General features: G+C 34.6%; 1 protein-coding gene across 1 annotated transcript in view; it reads left to right on the forward strand.

Annotated features, from left to right (window-relative positions):
- The window catches only part of LOC117337232 (calcium-activated potassium channel subunit alpha-1-like), a 101,357-nt gene that overhangs the window by 8,781 nt on the left and 68,101 nt on the right, over nt 1-24,475 (forward strand). Inside the window, exons 2-4 of the mRNA XM_033898109.1 lie at nt 11,112-11,173; nt 22,997-23,093; nt 24,343-24,454. Coding sequence (XP_033754000.1) covers nt 11,112-11,173; nt 22,997-23,093; nt 24,343-24,454 — 271 coding nt within the window. The remainder of the gene's footprint in view (nt 1-11,111; nt 11,174-22,996; nt 23,094-24,342; nt 24,455-24,475) is intronic.

Raw genomic sequence — 24,475 nt, forward strand, 5'->3', positions numbered from 1 at the left:
ATGATAGAGAAAGAAAATGGTGATAAAATAACTAAACAAGCAGAAATTCTCGATGAGGTAAAACATTTTTACAAAAAATTGTATACAATTGATCATTATATAGAGGATATTCACCTAGGTGATTTTTTAAAAGATATTGATATTCCAAAATTAACAGAGGCACAATCTAACAAATTAGAAGGTATAATTACTCTTAATGAAGCATCAAATACTTTAAAAGCTATGAAAAATAATAAAAGCCCAGGCTCTGATGGGTTCACTGTGGAATTTTTTAAATGCTTCTGGAAACAGTTAGGTACTTTTATAGTCAGATCAATTAATTATGGGTTCAATCAGGGTCAATTATCAATTACACAAAGACAGGGCATAATAACATGTATACCTAAGGGAGATAAGCCTCGACAATATCTTAAAAACTGGAGACCAATTTCTTTACTCAATATTATTTATAAAATTGCATCAGGATCAATAGCTAACCGAATAAAAATAGTTTTGAACAAATTAATTCATACTGATCAAACGGGTTTCATCTCAGGACGTTATATTGGGGAAAACACTCGAATTGTTTATGATATTATGCAATATGCAGAAGATAAAAATATACCTGGAATGTTGTTGATTATTGATTTTGAAAAGGCTTTTGACTCTGTTTCTTGGAAGTTTATTGATAAAGTTCTTGATTTTTTTAAATTTGGGGAAGATATTAAGAAATGGGTGAAGGTTCTACAAAACAATTCAAGCTCAGCGATTAATCAAGGGGGAAATCTGTCTCCATTTTTTGAAATAGAGAGAGGCTGTAGGCAGGGGGACCCAATTGCACCATATATATTTATAATGTGTGCTGAAATCTTAGCTATTAGAATAAGGAACAATAATAATATAAAAGGTATTGATGTTGATAATATTCCTATTTTACTGTCTCAATATGCTGATGACACTTCACTGATCTTGGATGGAACAGAGGAATCCCTTAAAGAATCTATTGATGAATTAAAATCTTTTGCAAAAATATCAGGATTGAAAATAAATATATCTAAAACCCAGGCTATTTGGATTGGAAGCAAAAAATATAGTGATGAAGTTGTCTACCCTGAACTGAATCTACAGTGGGGAAATCAAACATTTACACTTTTAGGAATCGAATTTCATGTTGACCTTCATCGAATACCTAAACTAAATTATGATAAGAAATTAGTAAAGTTAAAGGCACTTATTAGAATTTGGGAACGACGAGTCTTAACTCCAATCGGTAGAATTCATATTATAAAGGCTTTATTAATTTCTCAGTTCAATCATCTCTTTATCTCTTTGCCAAATCCAGATGAGAATTTCTTGAAAAAATTAAATACAGAACTGTATTGTTTTCTTTGGAAAAGTAAAATAGATAAGGTGAAAAGAGATGTAACTATTAAAAAATACATTGATGGGGGGCTAAAAATGTTACATGTGAAGTCATTCATTGAATCTTTGAAGCTAACATGGTTAAGGAGACTTTTTACAAGTTCAAGTAAATGGCAGTTAATTCTTAGATCTTTTGTTGATGATCACCTTATGGCTAACTGTGGGATGGAATATATCTCAATATGTCACAATAAATGTAAAAATCTATTCTGGAAAGATGTCTTTAAAGCATGGATAAAACTATCTAATAAAAACTACTTATATAAATCCCCAGATATGTTGGCTAAAACACCAATTTGGTATAATAAATTAATTAAAGTAGATAATCAGAATATTTTTTATCAAGATTGGTACAATAAAGGAATTATTGTAATTAGTGACTTAATTAACAAAAACAATAATTCATTTTACTCCTTCGAAGAATTTCAACGGGTCTTTGATATTAATACAAACATCCTTAAATATCGAGGACTTATCTCAGCTATTAGAAAACATATTCAGAAACAGGAATTATCATCTCCTATCTACCCATTTATACCAATTGATATGGAAATTCTTTTTCGCAGTAAAAAGGGAACAAAAGACTTTTACTATTTACTCAGTAAAAATAACATAATATCCACTGGAAGAAAAAAATGGGATATCTTCAACTTTGATAATGAAACATGGAGGAAAATATACAAATTGCCTTTTTATATAACCAAAAATTCAAAACTACAGTGGCTACAATATAGAATTAATCAACACATCTTAACAACAAATTCATTTCTATTTAAGGCAGGAATAGCAGAAAATCCGTATTGCTACTGGTGCAAAACTGATATTGAAACAATAGAACATACACTTTGGGAATGTGATAAGGTGCAAGTTATGTTACAAAATTTTGAGTTTTTATTAGATTCTTTAATGATACCTTTCGCATATAATAAGGAAACTTTTATTTTTGGATTATATAATCAAGATGGAATAAGAACACCAATAGACAGTACAATCATTTTAATTATTAAACAGTATATTTATTCAACAAGGTGTCTACAAATTAATTTATCTTTGACTGGTCTCAAAAAAACTATTAAAGATCATTATGTTACACAAAAATATATTGCAATGGGTAAAGGGGACAAGTATAAGGAAAATTTTCAAAATGAATGGAAAAAATGGCAAAAATTACTTAATATCTCTTAGAACTTCAATTTGCTGATTATTGTACTTAGATTCTTGTTTACTGCTATACTTTGTAATGTTATATGTAACCAAAGTTAATACATATTATTGTTTCTATAAGATTTCAAAATAAAATTGTATTGCTATAATCATATGTGGTGACACTTGCTGACGACAATACATGTTTAAATCCTCTTGTCTTTCCCTTGCCAGTCTTCATTCATATACAGTAAGGCTGGTCTAATTATAAGTCAGACCTAAATTGTCTTACCAGCAATTCTGTTTATCCTGTGTACATCTGGGTTAGACTACAGACCATACTGTAAATATTTGATTTTCTGACACCTCTCTTTGTCTCTCTCTCCCTCTCTCTCTGTCTCTATGTCTGTCTTTGTTACTATATATATGTCTTTGTCCATGTTTCTTGTTTCGTCCCTATTGCTTTATTGCTATGATTTTTCTGTCTGCTCTACACCTTTTCTTCTGCTTTCTTCCTTTCTTTAAATACAGTGGGAAAGTAACATTTAGAAAATTCATCAAAAGTAAATGATTTTATGAATCTGGATTAAGATGTGTGTATTTGTGTTGGATCATCTACAGTTCTATGGTGCTGTAATAATGATTATTCTGAATACAATTGAATACTATGTACTTTACACTGTATGAAAATCTCTGAAAAAATAAAACAAATACAAAAAAAAAATTGTGTCATTCGCATCAATTAAGGCTAAATAGAAATAAAGACTAAGCAGGAAAGTATTGCCGACGCCAATCAAAGAGTATTATTCCAATGTCAAAATAAGGAGACAAAAGGATTCCTTCAAGGGGATATTATCGGAACCTCAAAGAAGTAGAATGAAGAGTGTGATTTTTCAATTTAAAACGAAATGTAGGAACCCCGATAAATTACCTTCTGTTTTCAGTATATTCAGAACCCGAATTGGTCTTCCAGGAGATAACAATAACACATTTATAGATTAGATTTGAAAGTGTGACGAATTTTATTATCATTACTTGACAGAAGAAATTGATAATTACGTTTAAATTATGCAAATATTTAATTATAGAAACTTGTATAGAGGAGATTCTGTAGCTCCTCTACTGCAAATTTTTTCCATGTGAATTTTCTCATGTCTAGAAATTATTCCATTAGTTGCTAGCGTGAGCGACGTTGTTCCATTCCATGCGAAGGTTCTTTGGGGGTGGGCTTTATTCTACTCTGATATTATAATTTAAGACCCAAGTTCTCGGGAAGCTGAGAAACGGGGCGGTCTGTACTGTCGTGGTTGTGGAATTGCTCTGAATAGCATGCGACCGGCCTCTTTTTTTGTTCTGTGAGGTAGCCACCAACTACTACAATGAGAACCCGCCTCAAAATGACCCTGGCCTTTATTCTACTCTGATATTATAATTAATCTTTTGTGTCCTTCGCTTAAATAAGACCAAGCTCGCGTTACGATGGTATTGATTATATTTTGTACTTAACGGGGAAAACGGTATCTCAGTTGGTTAGAGCGCCGGCCACGTAACCCTAAGGTGAAGTCCCGAGGTGCGTGGTTCGAAGCTCCCTACCCGTGTCGGTTTGTGATTCTCGGAAAGCTCAGAAACGGGCTGGTATGTGCTGTCATAGTTGTGGTTTGGGAAGATATTGTATACTTTACCCTAATTGCTCTGAATGGCATGCGACCGGCCTCCTCTTTTGTTGTTCTGTGAGGTAGTCACCAACTACTACAATGAGAACCCGCCTCAAAATGACCCTGGCTGTTCACGGTGCGATAAACCATACTTATATTGTACAAACAAACAAACAAACAAACAAACAAACAAACAAACAAACCTTCACTTTAAGGAGATATTAAAGAAACTGTAGGTTAACAAAGTACCGTCCTGCGCAATAGTAATCCATCTTTTACAAATGATTTCGTTTTGACAATCTCCCTTTAAGCATTATAAGCCCCATGCACGTTTTTAAGGTGAAAATCATACCAATTACAGCCCCTTGCTGCTTCATTAAATTTCTTCCATTAAGAATGATGGCACCTTTAAAGTGGACCTTCCAATGCTTTACTTTTGGCCTTAATTAACTACTACAGTGTGTACCGCCGGTGTGAGGATGGAAAACATACACAAACAATGCCATCGTCACGCGAACCATTTTATGTGTCAAGGAAAGCATAGCTCAAACAATCACTGATCTGTAATATAGATACGTATTATATAGGGAATATAATGTCATTCTCCGGCGGATATGATTTAATGATTTTTATTGATAATTAACAACTTGCACGTGTTGGACACCAAGGCGTCAATGACTAGATTAACCATTATTCTACATTCGTGCACATCGTAATAACATCATGAATTTGTACAGGACTTCAGTCATGTTGGATACGTAACTGCCGTAATTCATTGCTTGTTGTCACCGGAGAATTCCACGACATTGCTACTCCTAGATAGCTTCAAGCCCGGGAAACTTAACAACACTGCTATGTCCCTAGCACAATTTGACACGTGTTTATTTTCAAAAACTACACATCCTGAGGTGTTCAACATAATCCGATTAACTTCACTACAAGCTTCTGACGTTACTTTTGTCATAATTTAAGTTCTCCTCTCCTGATATTGGCAGTGATATGTTGCACGTATTTGGCAAATGTTTTTATGTGTTTTGGATCAGGAAACCGTCTTATATTACAACACACTTAAACGACACCTTATTCATATTTCTTTAAAAAATAGTTTTACGTTTGTCGTGAAACGCCTGTCGTAAGTTCATCTAAAGTCTCAATATTATGTAAATATGAATTATTTATATTACCGGTTTTATGTGTGTTAAACATTACTTAGACGTAGCCGTAGTATAATATTTATATGTAATCACGTGTCAACAGTATATATAGTATAAGCTTTCGAAGGTTTGTCAGTGTTTATTTTGTTTGAAACATGTTTTATGAAACAGAACAAGTGTCTTGTCCTTAAATTTCTTTTGTTTTACGTTTTAAACATCCTCGTAACAGCCAGGGTCCAATGAGAACGGGGTCTAGGCTTTAAGGATCGAATGATGGGTAAATGGGAGTGAGCGGGCTGCCATACTTTTGTTTTTGGTCAAATTGCGTATACAATTTGGTATTAGGAACCATACAATGTAAAACGGACTCCAAAATGTGTTAATTTAAACAACGATTAAAAATAACGACTTAGAAACAAAATCTTAGCTCAAGTTCAAAATCGATAAAATGAGGACAAAAATATTAACAAACATAATATTAACACTAGAACTATTGAATAAATATTACGACCAGGCATCACGGCAGGGTAAGCGTCTTCTGCTTCATCGTGATATGTCGATCCAAGAAATGTCAAGCTCTCAATATGAGAACTGAGATCGTGACAATACCACGAGGTATATTTATCAGACCTGCTACATAGGATTCTGTTTGTTAGATTTTTCGCCGCGTGAACATTCAGGGTAATTTTGAGGTGGGATCTCCTTGTAGTAGCTCACCGAACAACATACGGAGGGCCCGTCACATGCCGCCCTGAGCAATTAGGATAAAGTGTCTTGCCCTAAGACACACCTGCGGCAGCACAGACCGGCCCGTTTCTCAGCTTTCCGTGAAACACAAACCGACAAAATAGTCACAATGAGATGCCCATTTCAGTACCATGCATCTTCCTCATATAAGCCTTCATAACCTGCTTCTCTCAAATACTCTTTGTCATTGAGCATCAGAAATATCCTCCGTATGGTTTCAAACTGTGTTAGCCCTACTGAATCTCATGGGTGCTTACAGCTTTGAAAATCTCCATAATGTTGCTTTATTACTCTATACATTTAAAGTAGCTTTTCAACACGACACGGGTTATATATTCAACTAAGCCGAAATGGCGTTATAAAACAGACCACACATGGGTTATCAACACGAAAATAAATGATAATAATAAAAATGAAAAAAATGAAAGTTGTAAAATGTAAATTTAAAGCTTTTATATGAATATCAGTTAAGTTCTATTTGGTTTTAAAATGTGTGCTGTTTATGCTAATTAAAATAAAAATGAATTGCTATTTATAGGTATACATTTCATTACATTGTATATGCAAGAGGCGATTTAAAAAACAAACTATGACGTCATTTGAAAACAAAAAATGTCTCAGCACGTAATTTTGTACAATAAAGTCACACCGCATTTGATATGCAAACGCATGCATACTATGAAATATGTGCCTGCAAGGTGAAATTTAATGATATTTTTCTTTGCAAAATATTTTTTCGGTGACAAGATCTCCGTATACATTTTCAAACGAACAAACCCCAGTTATAGCCAAGCTATCCGTTTATGGAATCGCCTTCCTTGTCTACTTTTTTGTTTGTGTTATAGTAGATATAGCTGTCGTCTCAACATAAAAGACAGGTAGAAAGACAGGTAGAATGCATATCGTTTATCACATGTAGCTCACACTACGAATCCTGCCCAGCTTGTGACATTTAGACATCAGATGATTCATCATTATTAAAAAATCAACTAACAAACAACAACAACAAACACACCAGATTTACGACTTGAACTTCACTAAATTTAATGCCGTAAGCTTTTTTTTTCATTTTCATAATTTTTTTCTGAAAATTATATTAAACGCTAACTGCGTATAAGTGTTTTCTTTTATTTTCGTTGTCCTAAATGACCCCATCATTCTGTCGACAGGCTGAAATATAATACAAATATCAAAAATCAATTTTGTTTTTGCCATTTTGAAATATGAAAGGACATTTTCACATGCATTAATACCAGCGCGTGAGTCATTTGCCAAATGTTACCATAAGATATCTCGAACTTGAGCCAGTCTGATGTTTTTGCCATGCAAGACATCGACATCATATGACGATGGGTGACTGGGTCAGTCTGGGGTCATCTAATTAAAATGCCATAACCTGGTCACGGTAACACGACACCCCCACGTGTACAGTTCTACCCTATTCTGGCATCATCTGTTGAATTATGAGACTACCCATAGGATCATAATGTTATACAATACAAGTGTCACGTATATGTTAATTAATGGAATGGTAAGTGTAAGCTGAAAACAGGGGTATAATGGGAACGAACAATCGCAGATTAAAATGTTTGATATTTATATATATACATATTTCCTTGTTATCTTTATCTACTTTTTTGTTTTTATTTTTTTTCCAATGAACTATTTTTGAAGAAGGGTTACGATGCAAATTTTGTCCTTAAAAATTAAAAACTCCAAGCTGATGCCGATGGGATGTATAGCCAATGAAAAAAAACGTAATTAATGCTTTCGTGGCCAAGCATACATAATATAAAATAAACTCAACAAGAGAGAATTAAAATGAACAAATAATGATAATAAAACAGAAGACTAAAAAACAAAACAAAAATACGTTTAAAAATTAAAAGTCAAAGAGATACGTAACTAAATCCTAAATTAAAAAAAAAGAAAGAAAAAAAGATTTGTTTGCTGGAGTTATCGCCCCGTGAACAGCAAGGGTCATTTGTGGCGGGTTCTCCTTGTAGTAGCTGGTAATTACATATGTACCTCACTGTACACCATACGAGAGGCCCATCACATACCATCCACATCAATTAGGGTAAAGTGTCTTGCTCAAGGACACAACCATCACAACACAGACTGGTTTGTTTTTCGGCTTTCCGAGAAACACAAACCGACAAAGGCAGGGAGCGTTGAACCTCGCGACCAGGATCTTCACCCGAGGTTCCATATTATTCTTTTTATGATATCAAAATGCAATAATCATGTACGACCAAAAATAACTCAAAAACAAGAAATATCTTTAAAAAAAGATAAACGGCATAGTTTTAATGCTGGTGGTTATAATGTAAAACTACTGGTGAAATAAATTAACGAACTACGATGTAATTAATAAATGCGCAGTTTCAGCACGGATAACAAAATTATATCAGTTTGAATCATTTTGGTGATAATAAGACTGCAAATGTGTCATTTGAATAGATGCACTTGCATTCAATTTAAAAGGGGCATCACTGTAAAAACGTTGCAATTTTCACTGAAAGTACGCGTTTTGTTCCTTTCCAGTTATGTTTCTGTGCTGTTCCAATGTTCACAGTCAATTCCTATGTCCAGCTTGACCACTCGATTTAGTTGGGAATCCCCCTCTAAATTTAGCGCGGAAATTATTTTTAGATCATTACGTGACTGTTTTGAAATCGTGGCAACACAAAAAACACGATAGTTTACAAGGCGATATCTATATTCCATCTGGGTTAGTTGGATAACGATATTATACACAGTGGTTTAAATGTTAAATAACACGTTCTGTATATATTACGGCACACATATTTATGTGTAAATACCGAGTTTGTGTAAATATTACCGAGATTATCATGACCTACTATCAAACAATCAAGCAGATTAATACGAGCGGCGTCCGTATTACTGTTGTTTTCATGTTTGAACTGTTACAATCTATTGTACTGCTTCCCCAGTTTAATTCTAGGATTGTGTTTGACCCATTTTCCTATTATTCTCTTCATTGCGGAAGCTGTTATCGTTTTCAATCCCAGTCGATTTACATTGGAAGCCATTTTTGTTTCCATGTGTTTTAGTTTGTTGTGCGCATGCGTTTATCGTAATTGTCACAAAATTTGCATATTCAGAGTGATAACATTTTAATAATTGATAATGATGTTTTTATGTACATACATCATCAAATTCGAATGGTCATTGTTCAGAAGGTTATTTTTTTTAAAAGATATACCCAATAATATGATACAAAATACAAAATAAATATTGGTTTACCGTGAGATCCCTTTAACTTTGTTTCGTTTTTAACTGTATAGCTGCATTTTGCATTGACCGCTACATTGACCAATCACATACTTCATCTTGACCAGAACGCCACCTGTCGCGTCATATCCGGGGCCAAAAGAAAATTAGACGGCTATGCCGAATGACAAGGACACAATACCGCTTTCTTTTGTTGATATTTCGGGGCATTCTGAGAACACAACCAACTTACCCTGGCCGGGGGACCTGTTTCAGGGAAGGTAGTCTGGCTTGTAAGATCACCGAGACTTCTCCCTATGACGTGGATATTTTGGCTCGTCTTTTTAACATCAGACGATGCTATAAGAATTTTGGTGCCGGTTTGACTCCGATTTGACCTAGATTTGTATGGCGGCTGGTGTCAATGAAGCAGTATACGCTCACTCCCCAGAAACACCTGGTCCTATTCTCCTTGTACTTTTTCAAGGGTTTTCCATACAAATCTATATCAGGTTGACCTTTGACCTTCATTTTATCGATTTTTTAATTTGATTTACTGTCGATGTCATGTGTTTATTCTATATTGGTTCTCAACTCTCGCTCTGTGGCTTTTAGAGATTAAGATATTATAATTCACGGCATGACTAATTCAATGTTCAATGTCAAATACATGTCAACGGATGACATCATTATTCTATGATCGTCTTAATTTGCGGATATCTTCTATTCAAGTCACTGAAATTGGCAAAGAATTTTGATTTCACTACAATGCACATGCTTTAAATCAAATCCAGTGCATAATGTGCCTATGTAAAAGGAAATATATACAGCTCAGATGACTCACATCGCCTCAGAAATCGTACTCTCTTTTGAAGTTAAATTCCTGCACTTTTCAATTAATATTATGGGCTACTATGCTAATCACGTTGGAATATATTTTCCTTATAAGTGATAACACTGTTGAACCTCACTTTATAACACCCACCTATTTCTGTCCTTATGTATATTTGATATTCAATTTAAAATTATGAAAAACAAAAAAAGTATTTCAAAATCTCATTTATTATATTTTTATTAAAATTAGAATAGTATCTCATCAGTGATGTTAGGGACATCATACATCTGTTTCGTCCTTGTAAGACAGCAAAGATTTTAGGGACATCACACATATGTTTCGTCCTTCCATAACTCGTCAGTGATGCTAGGGAACCACACATGTTTCGTCCTTCCAAGACTCGTCACTGACGCTAGGGACATCCCATATCTGATTTGTCCTTCCATAACTCGTCAGTGATTGTATGGTCATCATACAGCTGTTTCGTACTTCTAAGACTCGTCGGTGATTCTAGGGACATCACACATTTGTTTCGTCATTCTAGGACAAACTAGAAGTGACGGAAGGAAAATAAAACTTGAGCTGAAAACATGTTAAAATACACCAATGAAGGTGCATTCACCCCTATAATTTAATCATTTTCCTATTTTTAGATATTGGATATTTTTTTTAAGAACTTCAAATAGAAACAAAAGCAATTTCAGTTAAGGCATATCATCAATTTAGCCTGCGGTCTTGGATCTAAGTGCTTCGCAGTATTGATTAAATATACTGATTCAGACAACACTCTGTTTCACTTAGACAGATTTTTTTCTCCACCAGATTCACAAGCTGCTGAAATAAACTCTCCTGGGAAAATACGTTTTTGTTAATCATTATTCAAGGTAAAATTACATCATCTGTTTTCTGGTAATAAATCTTTTTTGTTTTCTTTTGTAGGTTGGACTGGTGTTCATGCTAAGCATAGCATCCCTGATCATCTACTTCATCGATGCGTCCGAGTAAGTAAAATTGTCTTGTTAGCTGAAATGTTTCTCTCAGTATAATTTTTACTTTGAGAGGACCTGCATAGATAAAAAAAATATAGATGTTCAAAAGACCGCCAATAATTGGCAACCGTCTTTTTTCTCTTACGTGAATGTAATTTCTCTACCCTTCGAAATCAAAGGATTTCTCTCGATATCGTAAACAGTCAAACCTTGTTATCTCGAAGTCGGGCCATGAAAAATCTTCGAGATATCCCTAGTATTGGAGGTAACCATGTATATTTTGTACAAGTTATACTGACTGAGTGAAATTTTTACTTCCAGTTCATCCGGGTTTTCCAGTTATAATAGTTCGAGATAATGAAGCCTGACTATCAGGATTTTTCGAGTTACATAAATTCGAGATAACAACGTTCAACATACTATGCTCCTCTGTATGTCGAGAGCTTTACCTTTAGATTTTGAAGAAGGTCTATGAAGAGACCACACCATTTAGATACCACCTTTCACTTTCCGATAGGTGAAAGTCGTCTGCTAATTTGAATCTAGTCACTAGAAGTTCGGCTATAAAATCAAGCCTTAAAGATAGCTATTGGCGATATTTCTATCTAACATGATGTTAAGTGTGTAATTTATGAGAAATGTTGATCTGTTACTTTTAGATATGTACAGTTAAAGTGCAGTACTATTGTGAACTTCTTTATCTATGTGTATTCAATCTAATTAGTTATTTTGAGTAACTGTTATGGTGATTTTCATAAAAAAAACTAAAAAAAAAAAAACTGTTAAAGTTCAAATTTTATGACCCTGTACATCCTAAATGTAAAATTTATGTCGTTAATAATGATGGATGAAAACATTGAATGCCTTTGATAAACTTTCCCCTCTCCCTTCTTATGTTGTTCCGTTCATGTTTAAATTTGAGACAGATTGGCTCTAGATAAAATCTCGAGAGCGAGTGCTTGTTTTTGAAAATAATTCAAATTTCACTCAGTCTGCCATTGATTCAAGCTTATGACAATAAGACAGGAAGATATAAACTCAATGTACATTTATAATTTTGAACAGGGGAAAAGTAACACCATATCTACTTAAGCTTTCATCTAATTAGAATTTATTTAGAATAATGAATGTTTAATTATTTTAGTTAAAAAGCCCTTTTGTTTCTCTAATAGCATTTTATCATTTAGTGAAACAGTAATATAATTCGTCACTATGTGAAAAAAATTTTTTTTTTTTGACAAATTATAATTTGAAACTCTGAATAAGCATATTTTTTAAATCTTAGTTTTTGTTATTGCATAACACAGTTACGGCATTTACAATGCATATGTAATATACATGTATTATGTAATGAAAAATAAATGAAAACATGACTTTGTTTGGCACCAGGCTGATAAAACAGATCGCTATATTTGTAGCTGTTGCTGTAGACGTTGTTTAGGAGTTTTGTTTAGTAAACAAACAAGAAAGCAAGAAAAAGACCATATCAAAATATCATCACTATTGCATACCGCCTTCATTTCTAAAATGTGTAACAAGATAGTTTAAATATACAACGAAGCGTTTTCGTTTCGATTAATGTCTTTTATACTAAATTAATTCATTCATTCATGCAGTCGTTAAGATGAAGGTCTAGTTTGCACATGGTTTCTGATTTATTAGAATCAATTTACATGTAGTTGAATGTCGGGGTTATATGGGCTTACTCAGACTTGACGTATATACAATTATACTATCTGTTTTTTGTTCATTATAGTTTTGTCCCGGAATTTCTATTTTCCGGATTTGACGTCTTATCCTTGCCGTACTTTAGTTCGGCCGTCGACAGGATCACGTGACTTCTTTGTTTATGTTCACTGGCGGAGAAAATTTTTTTCAACAAGGAATTTATATTTTGATGGGACATATCTGAATTAAACCTGTTTCCTAGTAAACAGGCCCGGTTTATAAGAGTATGTTTACATGTGGACTGCAGTTTCACTATAGTCAAAGTAAGCCCTGTTCTGGGCCACACGTCTATGGACCGAAATGGGTACGAATTATCCTGTGGTACAGATGGCGTTCATATCTCTATGATACCAGAAACCCGAGACGGAATGCCGTATAATGCTTAAATAGAGTCTGCTGCTTATAAAAAATGTTAATACAACCAAAAAAATTACTGCTAGTGACATTTCGATAACAGTTCTGTTATTTTCCTCTAACTTAAGCTTTTAAAGAAAAGTAATTGGCGATAACTTTGTTGGTTGTGGTAGATAACCTTTTATGTATCTATCTTTTCTAACCTGAGGAATACGTTTCACAACACGGTCGGCTACTTATTTATTGATAAATATCTCGAGATTGTTTGACGATTGATACACATCCCTTGCTGATAACAATCCATCCTTTCTTAAACCACATTCCCCTTCACCTTCCATACCAATATGGTTAATTTAGGATAATTTCCATACATTTATTACATTGTATTTGGAAATATTTAAATAGTATATTTCTTGAGATATAATAGCCGACAGTATTTTCTGCTCTCTCACCTATGAACTGTAGACCCTTTGTTCAGTGGCTGTCCTAATATTACTATTAAAATCTAAGATACTATCTCTTTGAGAGATCTCTTTGATAAAAATATATCTGTCTACGTTTGCATTAACAAATACGATAACAATCTGGCAAAATCAGCATAATAGCTTCCGTCTGGTCTAACTTAATCGACCTGACCCGTGTTCAGTAAAACGTGAAATACTTTCTACTTTTTACTGTGTGTTAATATATAGCCCTTTTGTAACTAACCAACCTAGAAATTAGCTTCTGTATGTGTCGTGTTTGTTCCACTTTGGTCATTGGCAGGATCCTTGACAACAACAATTTAAGACTTTTATGTATTGTCAAGGTCAATAATCGATACATGTATGGTATATTTAAGAATAATCTTACCCTTCATTGACAACGTCATCAAGGATAATTGAACCTTTCATCCCTTGCTACGCTGTCTAATGGAGCCTTACAAGCCTTATCTATAGATAAATTGTCAATTGACAAATCACACCTTTCAGTCGTTGACGTTATTGTCAAATGCAATTCAATTGTTCTTCTCCTCAAGCGTACCTTGTCGGAAAACCATACCCTTTTCAAAACAAGTTTTCAATGGCAATTGTACTCTGCTATCTTTGTAAAAAGCATCCACCCCCAATTTGATGACGTTATATAATTTGGATTTAGCATAGGTTTACATGGTTGGCGTCGTCGATGAACTAGACGAACGCATGATCTAATTACTACTTGCAAAAAAAAAAAAAAAAAATCTTGACATTTTATGTCTAGTTATAATCATTCATGAGTAAACTAGAACTATAAGTTCATTTACATCTTCGGGTTTGAGTTACTCGCAGCGCCACGTTTCCCTGATAATTTGTCAGCAAACGTTATCAAGCGTTAAAGTGCATTTAGATTGTCAGTGGTAAACAATTACTTCAGCCACCTGACGCCCGACAGGCTAATCAGAACTTAATTAAATATGCAGCAATATGCATCGCCCTTGGCAAGGAGACGATTGAACATTCCGAGAGTAAGAGCTAGCGTGTTCAGACTAGGGTTGAACACGTAGGTTACATGCACCTCATAGGCCTGCCACCACAAAGATTTGTGATGAAAAGAAATACTTATGCAGTCTTCAAAGTATCTCATTACCAAGTCATGATGTTTCGAAAGAAAATGTATATTGTAATTACCGCTGATACTGACTTCTATAACATGGAGTTAAATATGGGGAAAATGAATAAACAACGTTATTGCTCTTTGAAAAGAATGACAGCTAAAATATGCATTTCGTGTAGTTATTTACAGATCATTTTAAGTACACTCCTAGCCGATCTTATAAACAGAAACCAAATCTAATGGACAGCATATGTAACCAATTGTCCATTCTGGTAAAGAGATGTAAATTAGGGATCATTGCTACTTTGAAAGGACTGAGTTTCTCTACAGGTAAAAACTAGTCCAAAGTACCACGTGACATCCGGGATGTCCTGGTGCACAAGCTTGTTTTGTTTAAATTGCACAAAATATAGTTAATAATTAATGACACATATCCACAACATCAGACTGACACGAATCGGGTAGGTATACATACATAAGTATATTTATATATATATATTTAAGCGCTCTTACGTTTTATATGACTGGCGAATAGAAGCACTGACACGTTCGGAAGAATCCGGTGATAAATTTCTGAACGACTCATCGATGACAAGTGACATAAATTTCTTATGTGACGTTGCTATGTTGTGCGTGATGTTAGTCATTTGGAACCTACTTGGATTTAGAACGCTTCAGAGAACAAAAGATATGTTGTTCTATTGTATTATTGAGGAATATATACACTGATCGATCATGTTTCCAAGGCATTTGATAATATGTTTATCCAAATTAAAAATCGCAATAACTTAAGCACTTGTTCAACATCTGTATCATTATACCTATGAACACTTCTCTTCCCAATGAAATATAATCGTAGAAGATGCAACGTTTCGGACAGATTTCATTATAAAAGAATATTTTTTTCACTTATATTTGTGATTAATGTAGTTAAAAATAAATCATACTTAACATTGTGTTGGACATTGGCTTACTTGGCTTTTTATACGGATCTAAATTGGTATTATAAACGAAACATGAGATGATAAAAACATTTTAACATATATATCGATATAGATGCAATAAATACAGAAAAATGCCCAAAAACCTTCACGATGCACCTAATTTGTTCTTCTAAGACTGATCAAAGACATTATTCGCCGGAATTATAAAAGGAATTTAGTATCTATTAATGTCCGTAATTCTTTTCTAAAGTCTATTTTCCGAAAAAGAATATATTGATACCTAGTACCAAATTTGATTAAAAGTCTAGGATGTTAAAAAGAAAAGAAGAACTTATCATGGATCGCCACGTTAGGCTAAAATGCTTTAGTGTTAAGTTTGTAGGCATTGTCGGTTCCATCACTCTATTTTTGTTTAACGTAATCAAAATCCACCAAGCAAAAAAATGATATCAGTTTTATATACATTAAAATGCATTGGAATGGCATAATTATAAATATTACTTGTCAAACACTGCTCTGTGAAAACATTATTTCACTTCACCCGTATGGAATTCTACAGTGACTATCAGTTGTCTGATCTGCTGTGTACGTCGACTAGACAAATGTTATTGCCCTAGCTAGGAATCAATTGTTTCACATGAGTGGCTTTGTGGACACAACAATGGCCCTAGTGATAAAGCATTCATTTTATAATGTTACCTTTTGTTATCAACACCGTGACGTTTTGTAGCGTTGGTACACTTTCTGCCAACTCCTATACATTACTGTTTTTACTTCTGTTGTTTACTCATGATCGCAGAGGACTGTTTCACAAAAGCATACTAGTGTTTCAGAATAGCTACTGAGTTACTGAAAATAAGAATATACTTTTGTCACCCCTCGGTTCTTTTTGATAAATAAAACATTGTTCCTTGTAATTAATTGATTGATAAACTAGGAGGAGTTACTAATTAGTCTTCATTTTGTCGTACAAGAATATATCAATTATCTGTGTGAAGGTCGCGTGTTATTTCACCGGCCATACATTCCCATTATGTCCATACTTTATGAATATTGTGACAGTACTGAAAGATGACATGAGGTACCATATCAAAGTATATAAGACTAACGACACATTTAAATAAGGAAGTTCGTATACAGTTGTATGTTTTATTCGCTATAGTCAAACCTGTCTTATGTGACTTTCCAAGGGAACCAGCCAAAACGGTCACGAAAGACAGGTGATCGCTTAACACAGGTTAATGATTTTGGTTTTAGTCTGATACAATTGTATGTTTTATTGCTACATAGTATGTAATACATTGTTCATTGCCATGGATGACACTCAGATTACGTAATTTTCATCAGTTTTATTTGAAAAATGCCATCGGAAATCTATTTCTCCACTTCATGAAATTTTTTGATAATTTCAATGATCAATCTTAAAATTATCAATGGCGGTCTTAAGTTTCCTTTTGCAAGAAATAAACCTACTTTATCATTCTTATTTAGTTTATATAGTATGTACTGTCAGTGAAATTTGTCTATAGCAGCCTTCCATTATTTAATTATCAAGAATAGGGTCACTATGCCTACGCTTTTACCTTTGACAGGAATTTTAAGCTTCATTATCAAGCGATGGGATATTTTACCAGATTCATTATTTACAATAAAATTTGTTGCTGAGATAATTTATAATTTCACCATTTCAGGAATTTTCTTTTCAATATTTACGAAAACGTTCCTACCGTATCAAAATTTTGAAAACAATAGTTTATAAACATGGCGGTTAAATCCGGATTTTTTCGTTCAGCACATTATAATGCACATCTCGTGACCTAACGCTATGAAGCTCGAGTCTGATTTGTAATACATTGTCAGTATTATTCATCCTGGTATGTAACCGTAGGGTAAAAACCGTAATGAAGGGCCAGTGTCACAGCTGGCCTGTAAATGTATATATAACGTTTCCAACGCAACACAGGCGTCCTTCATTCGCTCCTATTGACTGACAATTTAAACAGAGCACTAGCAATATTGATTAGAAAAAGTCGGGTCGATTTTAACAACATACATACATGTATGTAAGTGATATTGATCTACGGACAGTCACAGTAACATACACGTACTGTGATTGCATTATTATCCAGGGTACAGAGTGAATAAAGCTAATTTGGACCATTTTTATTTACCAGAAAGCTCACCACAGCTTGTCATCTGATTTATTGTCTTGTCTGGTCTCCATAAATCAAGATCTCTGTGAGGATGTATTTGAATAACCACAATTGATTTTAATCATAAAGTGCGTTGGAAAACAATATTTTTTATCGTTATAATGGTAGGATAACTCGATGGTTATTTCTGATATGCTACACTTGAATATGCATTGCCCATACCAGTACCATGTGTCCATGTGTCTCTGACAGGACTATTTATGTTTTGCTTGACACGAATACTAAAATGGAGTCCTTGTAAATTTATTCTTTGCACGGATGTATTTTTGATAGCCATGCTGCATAGGCACTGAATGTAAACTTTATTTATTTTACAACAATTGCGAAACAAGTTATGTTAACTTATATTAATCACGCTTGTTGGCCCGGATGGAAGCGCGCGAGGAGTACCCGGGGAAAACCCACGTGGTCGGGCAGGTAACCCCATACCTTTTCACGTCCGGTCAGGGAATCGAACCCCAGCCGCCTAGGTGAAAAGCAAGTGTGTTTCCACTGAGCAACCCGACCACCTGGACACTATCTGATATTTTACGTATTTGATGATTAAAATTTCTTTTAGGTGAACATACCATTGTGGATTAGTAATTCCTTAGTTTTCTTCTTCTGAATGTCTGCCCTGCAGTTAGGGCGTAAGAATGGTACCTGCTGCCCCCATTGCAAGATCGTAGGAGGCGGCTAAATTTGGGATCTTATCTGTTCTCTTCTTTCTGAGCAACTTTTTTCTTCCTAATGTCTCCTTTGACAATGCCTCACTTTTGGCCTTTAGTTGAGCTTTCGCCGCTGTGAGGAAGGCTTTGGGTTCTGTCTCCTAGCCGAGACATACGGCAGTCTTTAAAAATGGTAGTTGCTACCCCTGCTTAGCGCTCAGCATATTTGGAGTGGGACGACTGGTTCACCCGTTGTAAGTATAATGTAACCGGGTGCGGTGTCCTGCTTGGTGTCGTCGGCAGTATGCTTCAGTGAGGTAGCACTATAAATCGACAAAAGTTCCGGAATATCACAAGGAGACTTAACACGAACATACCGCAGCCTCCCAAGGCACACATACGCACTCCCCACACGCATGCATGTCGCACGCACGGAAGGACGTCCTTAAATGACCCTAGCTGTTAATAGGACGTTAAACAAAATAAACCAAACCAAACCAAACCTTCTGAATGTATAGACAGACTTTGAACATATCTAAAAACGAATAATTATCTAAATAACAATAATAACAAAAACCCCTTAAGATATAGAATTCATTTCAACTTATTGAATAAAGGGACTTTTCACCTTCTCAACCAGCGTTTTTTTCGGTCGCCTCGTTGATATCAACACTTAAGGCCATAAACATAATTCGTTCTACTGTATTTAACTTTAAGTTGTTTTCAATGGTACTAACTGCTTTTGTGTCTTTTGTAATTCCTGCCCATCAATAAATACACAAGATCAGCTTTCAATACAAGTGTCTGATATAAACATGTGTTTTATGATAAAGCAGCATAAATAAGTTTCTTTTAACATTTTTTATTTTTTTTTCCGTTATGAAATAATGTTCCATCCTTATCTTCAGCAAAACATGGCGACCACTGTTAAGTTCAAGAGCTTGTGTGTCTTTCCGTACACTACATTGATATCAAGAATGACGTGTCAAGCTCTCGTCCAAATAATACCGAAAGAAGTTGTGACACTTTCCAATTTTACATGTTCTTTGACGATTACGTTTTTGTGCATGGTGATAACACCAGCATGTAGATTAACATACAAACCTTGATAGTCTTATATCCCCTTGTGATGTAATACGTTACAGCTTAACACAGATAGGGTTGATACAAATGTAGTACACCGTGGTAACCGAGGGCTTGGCACGCGAAATGTTGATATCAATACTGTCAGATAGGTACATATTGGCTTTACATACATTACAAAAAAGACCGTCACACGTGTCGAGATCTACATGCCCCGATTGTTGTTGACAGGTGTTGGTAATTTGGTTGGGTCCCGACCCAGTACGGTATGTGTTAGGCGAGTACATTCTTTGTGATTTCGGACTCTTTTGGCGCTCTGGGTTCTCAGTACAAATGATGTGTGATGCTTTCACGTCTGTGTACTATCGGTAATGACTTATCATTTCCACATGTCATTTCGACATCAGTCTCTTACGAGTGAGGTGGGAAAATATCGGGAGGAATATAAAAACATCACCCTGATATTGCTGGGTGGTGAGCCCTGCTGATGGAACTAATATCCCCGAAATGTACCGTTACCCTGCATTTCATGTTTCTGATTTTAAGTATAGAGTAACTGGTAGATAATTTACACATAATTATTCAATTTTGAAGAGGAAAAAAGATAGGAAACCGATTAAAAGATTAGGATTAATATGCCTCCCCTTCTTTATTTGAAAACTTAAGCTCACACCCATTTTTTTTTTAATTCGACACACTCTCTTCAGGATTTCCACAGTCCTGACACCTAGCATGACTAACGAGTCCAAAAATGTCAAAGCAGGTGTGTGGTGCAGCATTTTACTGTAAACGTACACATTTTTGCGGTGACCTTATTTTAGCGTGTTTCGCGCTGGAACAATTCTGCTAGATTATGATTATGCTTATAATAATAACTCTTCATTGTTTTCTATGACCAATACAGTCAGTGCGCTAATTCACCGTGGCGCAAGTTTGTTTTAATTTTATTTTGCACTAAAATTTCAGCGCTCCAAAATCAATACATTTACGGTATACATCATATACTGTATCTGTAATTAAATAGATATCTGAAAATGGTATGCACTTTTTTTGTCCTCTGTACAATCCCATTAAACTATACTCGTAATGAACATACATAGCGATTTTCAAATAGTTCGGCACATTCCTGCACCAGCTGGTTTAGAGAATGCATTGTATTAAGGCAATATTGCATACCTATATAATGACAATAACGTCTGGTGTAGCCGTAATAAATGAAGATCATCAAATATATTTCATACTTTGTGTTGCTTGCAAGAGATCTAACTATTTTGTAATGGGTTTTTAATTGATCCTTGACACATTCATCAGAGTGACAGTCAGCTCGTTTAATGAGTTATGAATTATCGATAATGTCATTCTGTAACAATTGCTTAAATATGTAAATATATTTTATGATATGATGCTTGCAATATTGTGTATCATGCTGAATAAGCAGAAAATTTGATAACATTTGTGTACATTGGCTTAACTCTTTGATCTTCTTGTGTGAAATTAGATAGATGTTCCATGCACTGATGGATAGATTTTTAAGAGGATAATTTGCCTTTAAGCCACATACCTTTTATAAATGCCAATAACAGACTATTTTAGAGTCATTCCTTTGGTGTACTGTTGTCATGAAATCGATCTGAGCTCTCCTGGACCGAAAATCCTCGGATGTTACACGATAGCGTTTGCGAAAGTAAACTACCTTGATACCCTTGGTCGAGGTTACAGGGATCAAATTTGTAAAATTACTTAAACAATTAACAAGACGTACACAATTCGCGGTGTTGAAATGGAACATACACGTGTAGGTACCTTGGTTGATGCCAAAGTAGTTTGCTAATTGATCTTACCTAAACTTGCATTCAAGCACATGCTAACGAGTTTGGGTGTCAGATTCTTCGGATGAAGCCTTGCATCAAGTTTTTCGAGAGGAAATAGCTTTACCTATATTCACTGTCACAAAGGCCAACGTTATTGAATCATTCAGCCTACTTCTTCTGTTATCTTATGGCTGTTATGTTTCCTCATACTATTGGAGATGTAAACTTTGACCCGAACGGCAGCGCGCGAGGGGTCCTCCGGAGAAAATATTGGTCTTGGCAGGCGACCCCATACCTTTTCATTTCCGATCGGGGAATGGAACCCCAGCCGCTTAGGCGAGATGCAAGTGTGCTGCCACTGTGCCACCCTACCACCCTTTTAGATATCAGATATCTTGATTATCTTTCAAGGTCACAAGAATCATATTTCATGGTCACAAGACGCACTAACATTTCTCTTGACCTATTTTGTACAATGGCCACAGGTCACAAATGGAAAATGAGTTTGCGAATTGAATTAAATACCACCTGATGGCTGATAAACGTTGCTGCTGTAGGGTTTGAATCGGTAAAATCTCCCCACCCTTCCCTTCCAAATTTGGTAGCACTTTTATGATGTTCAGACGGAGTTGAATTAGGTAATGACGAATCCATATTAACTAAATACGACGAAAACATTTCTAATACAGAACATTGATCTTAGTGAAGTCAGCTGAAACTGACCTACTTCACGATATATAAATCACCGGTTTGTGTGTTAATATGCTATACTGGTCGTGTTCTAGGACAAATGTTTCCCAATCTGCCATCAGGTACTGTAGCAAAGAGTTGACTAGCAGGCAATCTATAGAACGGATTGGTGTATAATTGATGTTGGATAGGTGTTGAATATCATGATCAAATACAGTCTAGTCTAAAGAGGTCATTTGACCAGTCGGTATGAATTATGTAGCCTAGTTGCCTAGTAGGATTTCATTGATTTCAATTTCACCGAGAAACAAGATGAAGAAATCTATATTAAAACATGTACTTGTTATGTTACTGATATGTCGAAAATGAAATAATGTTTAATCTGAATTCGAAACCTTTCACTGCATCATAAATGTAATTCTAGAAGAAAGTCTTACATGTTTTGAAAAACCGAGTTTTTTGTTGTTGTTAAACTTAGTATATTCTGAACGCAGGCATAATTGCCTCTATGCTCAGATCGTTGTCCATATAATATTCAAGATATATTAGTGTTTATGTTGTAACGTTACTCCAAGATTTGTCCAGACGGTTATTGAAACGGATTAAATATGGGGCTTTAACTACAGTTTCTGGTAAAGGGTTCCAGCTGTTGTTTCTTTGTTCTTGTTTTCTTCTTTTTTTTCTTCTTTTTTTGCAAGTCTTGTATTATTTGGAAATGTCTTAAATCATGCGTTTCACCTTTGATGAGCGAACAGGTTTCGAGTGATATTTCATATCTCATTTTATTTTTCAGACAAGAAGTGGAAACATGCGAACCTTGGGCTAAAAGTCCTCGACAGCAAGTTGATCTCGCCTTCAACGTATTTTTCCTTATTTATTTCTTTATAAGGGTAGGTATTTAGTGTATATACAAATTATCATTGTTATCCTAATCTTAACATGTGTCTGTAATCAACATTTACCTTGCATGGTATCATTATTGTTATCAAAGCCAACAATTGGTATGATGGAATTAAAGATTTAATCATGCTTGGGGTCAATGATCAGGGTAATTTAACTGTATGTGAAACCTCAGTTGTTTACAAAAGCATTAAAGCTAAGAAGATTAATATTTGCAATACACTTATACGTATCAATTAGGATAATATATATAAACAAACCTATCCTTAAAACAGTGGTATGTGCATTATCGAATCAACATGATACTAGCATGTGAATATTGGTAAGTCTATGTTGAGGTCAAAGTCAGGGACTTTATCAATCTCACTGGTAAGGTCAGACCTTGATTATCAATAACGGACAATTCTCTTTCTATATAAACACTATAAAACGTATAGTGAACTTAATTGATTAATATATAGTATTAATTATGAATATTGACCTTTTCACCTTGGACTATCAAGATGAATAACATATTCCATATTCTTAATATGGAAGGATAAAGGTGTCGGTTGTCTGTGGTGCGCTCGTGTTGTGTGTTCTTCTTTCTTTTAGTAGAATCCATGCTTTATTGCTGATGGCTATACTTCATGTATCTATATATTTTGATTTATTATTTTCTTACAAATCAACAATGAGTTATTTTCTGAAATTTGTTCTCATAGTATACTTATATTACATTTACTGTCCATATAATACTTATATTACATTTACATGGGATACTAACATGTATATTGCTATGTCCATGGAATACTTATACATGTATGTCTATGTATGGGGGAACTATAAACGTACATACTTTACTTTATATCAGAATAAAACAGATTAGGGTCATGGCGCTACCATAATGCTTTTCACAGAAAACAAAATGCAATTGACACTCATAGTGTAAGCGGAAAGCTTAAAATTACTGATTTAAGATTACCGCTAAAATATGTACTTTAACAGTAGTCACATACACACAGAAGGTAGTATAACTTGAAATTACAAAAAAATCAATTGAAGATAAGTTTTAAGCAACAAGACCTGGTTACAACAAATTGCTTTTTTAATTAACATCAAGTGAAAGTTTAAACAAAGTGAAGTATTGTTAGGGAAACGTCAGGTTTGATGTTTGGTATTTAAGAGTTCACATATAAGATAAAGCAGTTAATTTGAATTTACATTATGTTGAAATACGTCATTCTTTATTTATTCTAGTTTGTGGCAGCCAATGACAAGCTATGGTTTTGGTTGGAGCTCTTCTCCTTTGTGGATTACTTCACTATCCCCCCATCCTTTGTTGCTATCTACCTGGACCGTAGCTGGCTCGGTAAGTCTACCTAACGCAGTT

The sequence above is a fragment of the Pecten maximus genome, chromosome 1, assembly GCF_902652985.1.
Source record: "Pecten maximus chromosome 1, xPecMax1.1, whole genome shotgun sequence".
Lineage (NCBI taxonomy): Eukaryota > Metazoa > Mollusca > Bivalvia > Pectinida > Pectinidae > Pecten > Pecten maximus.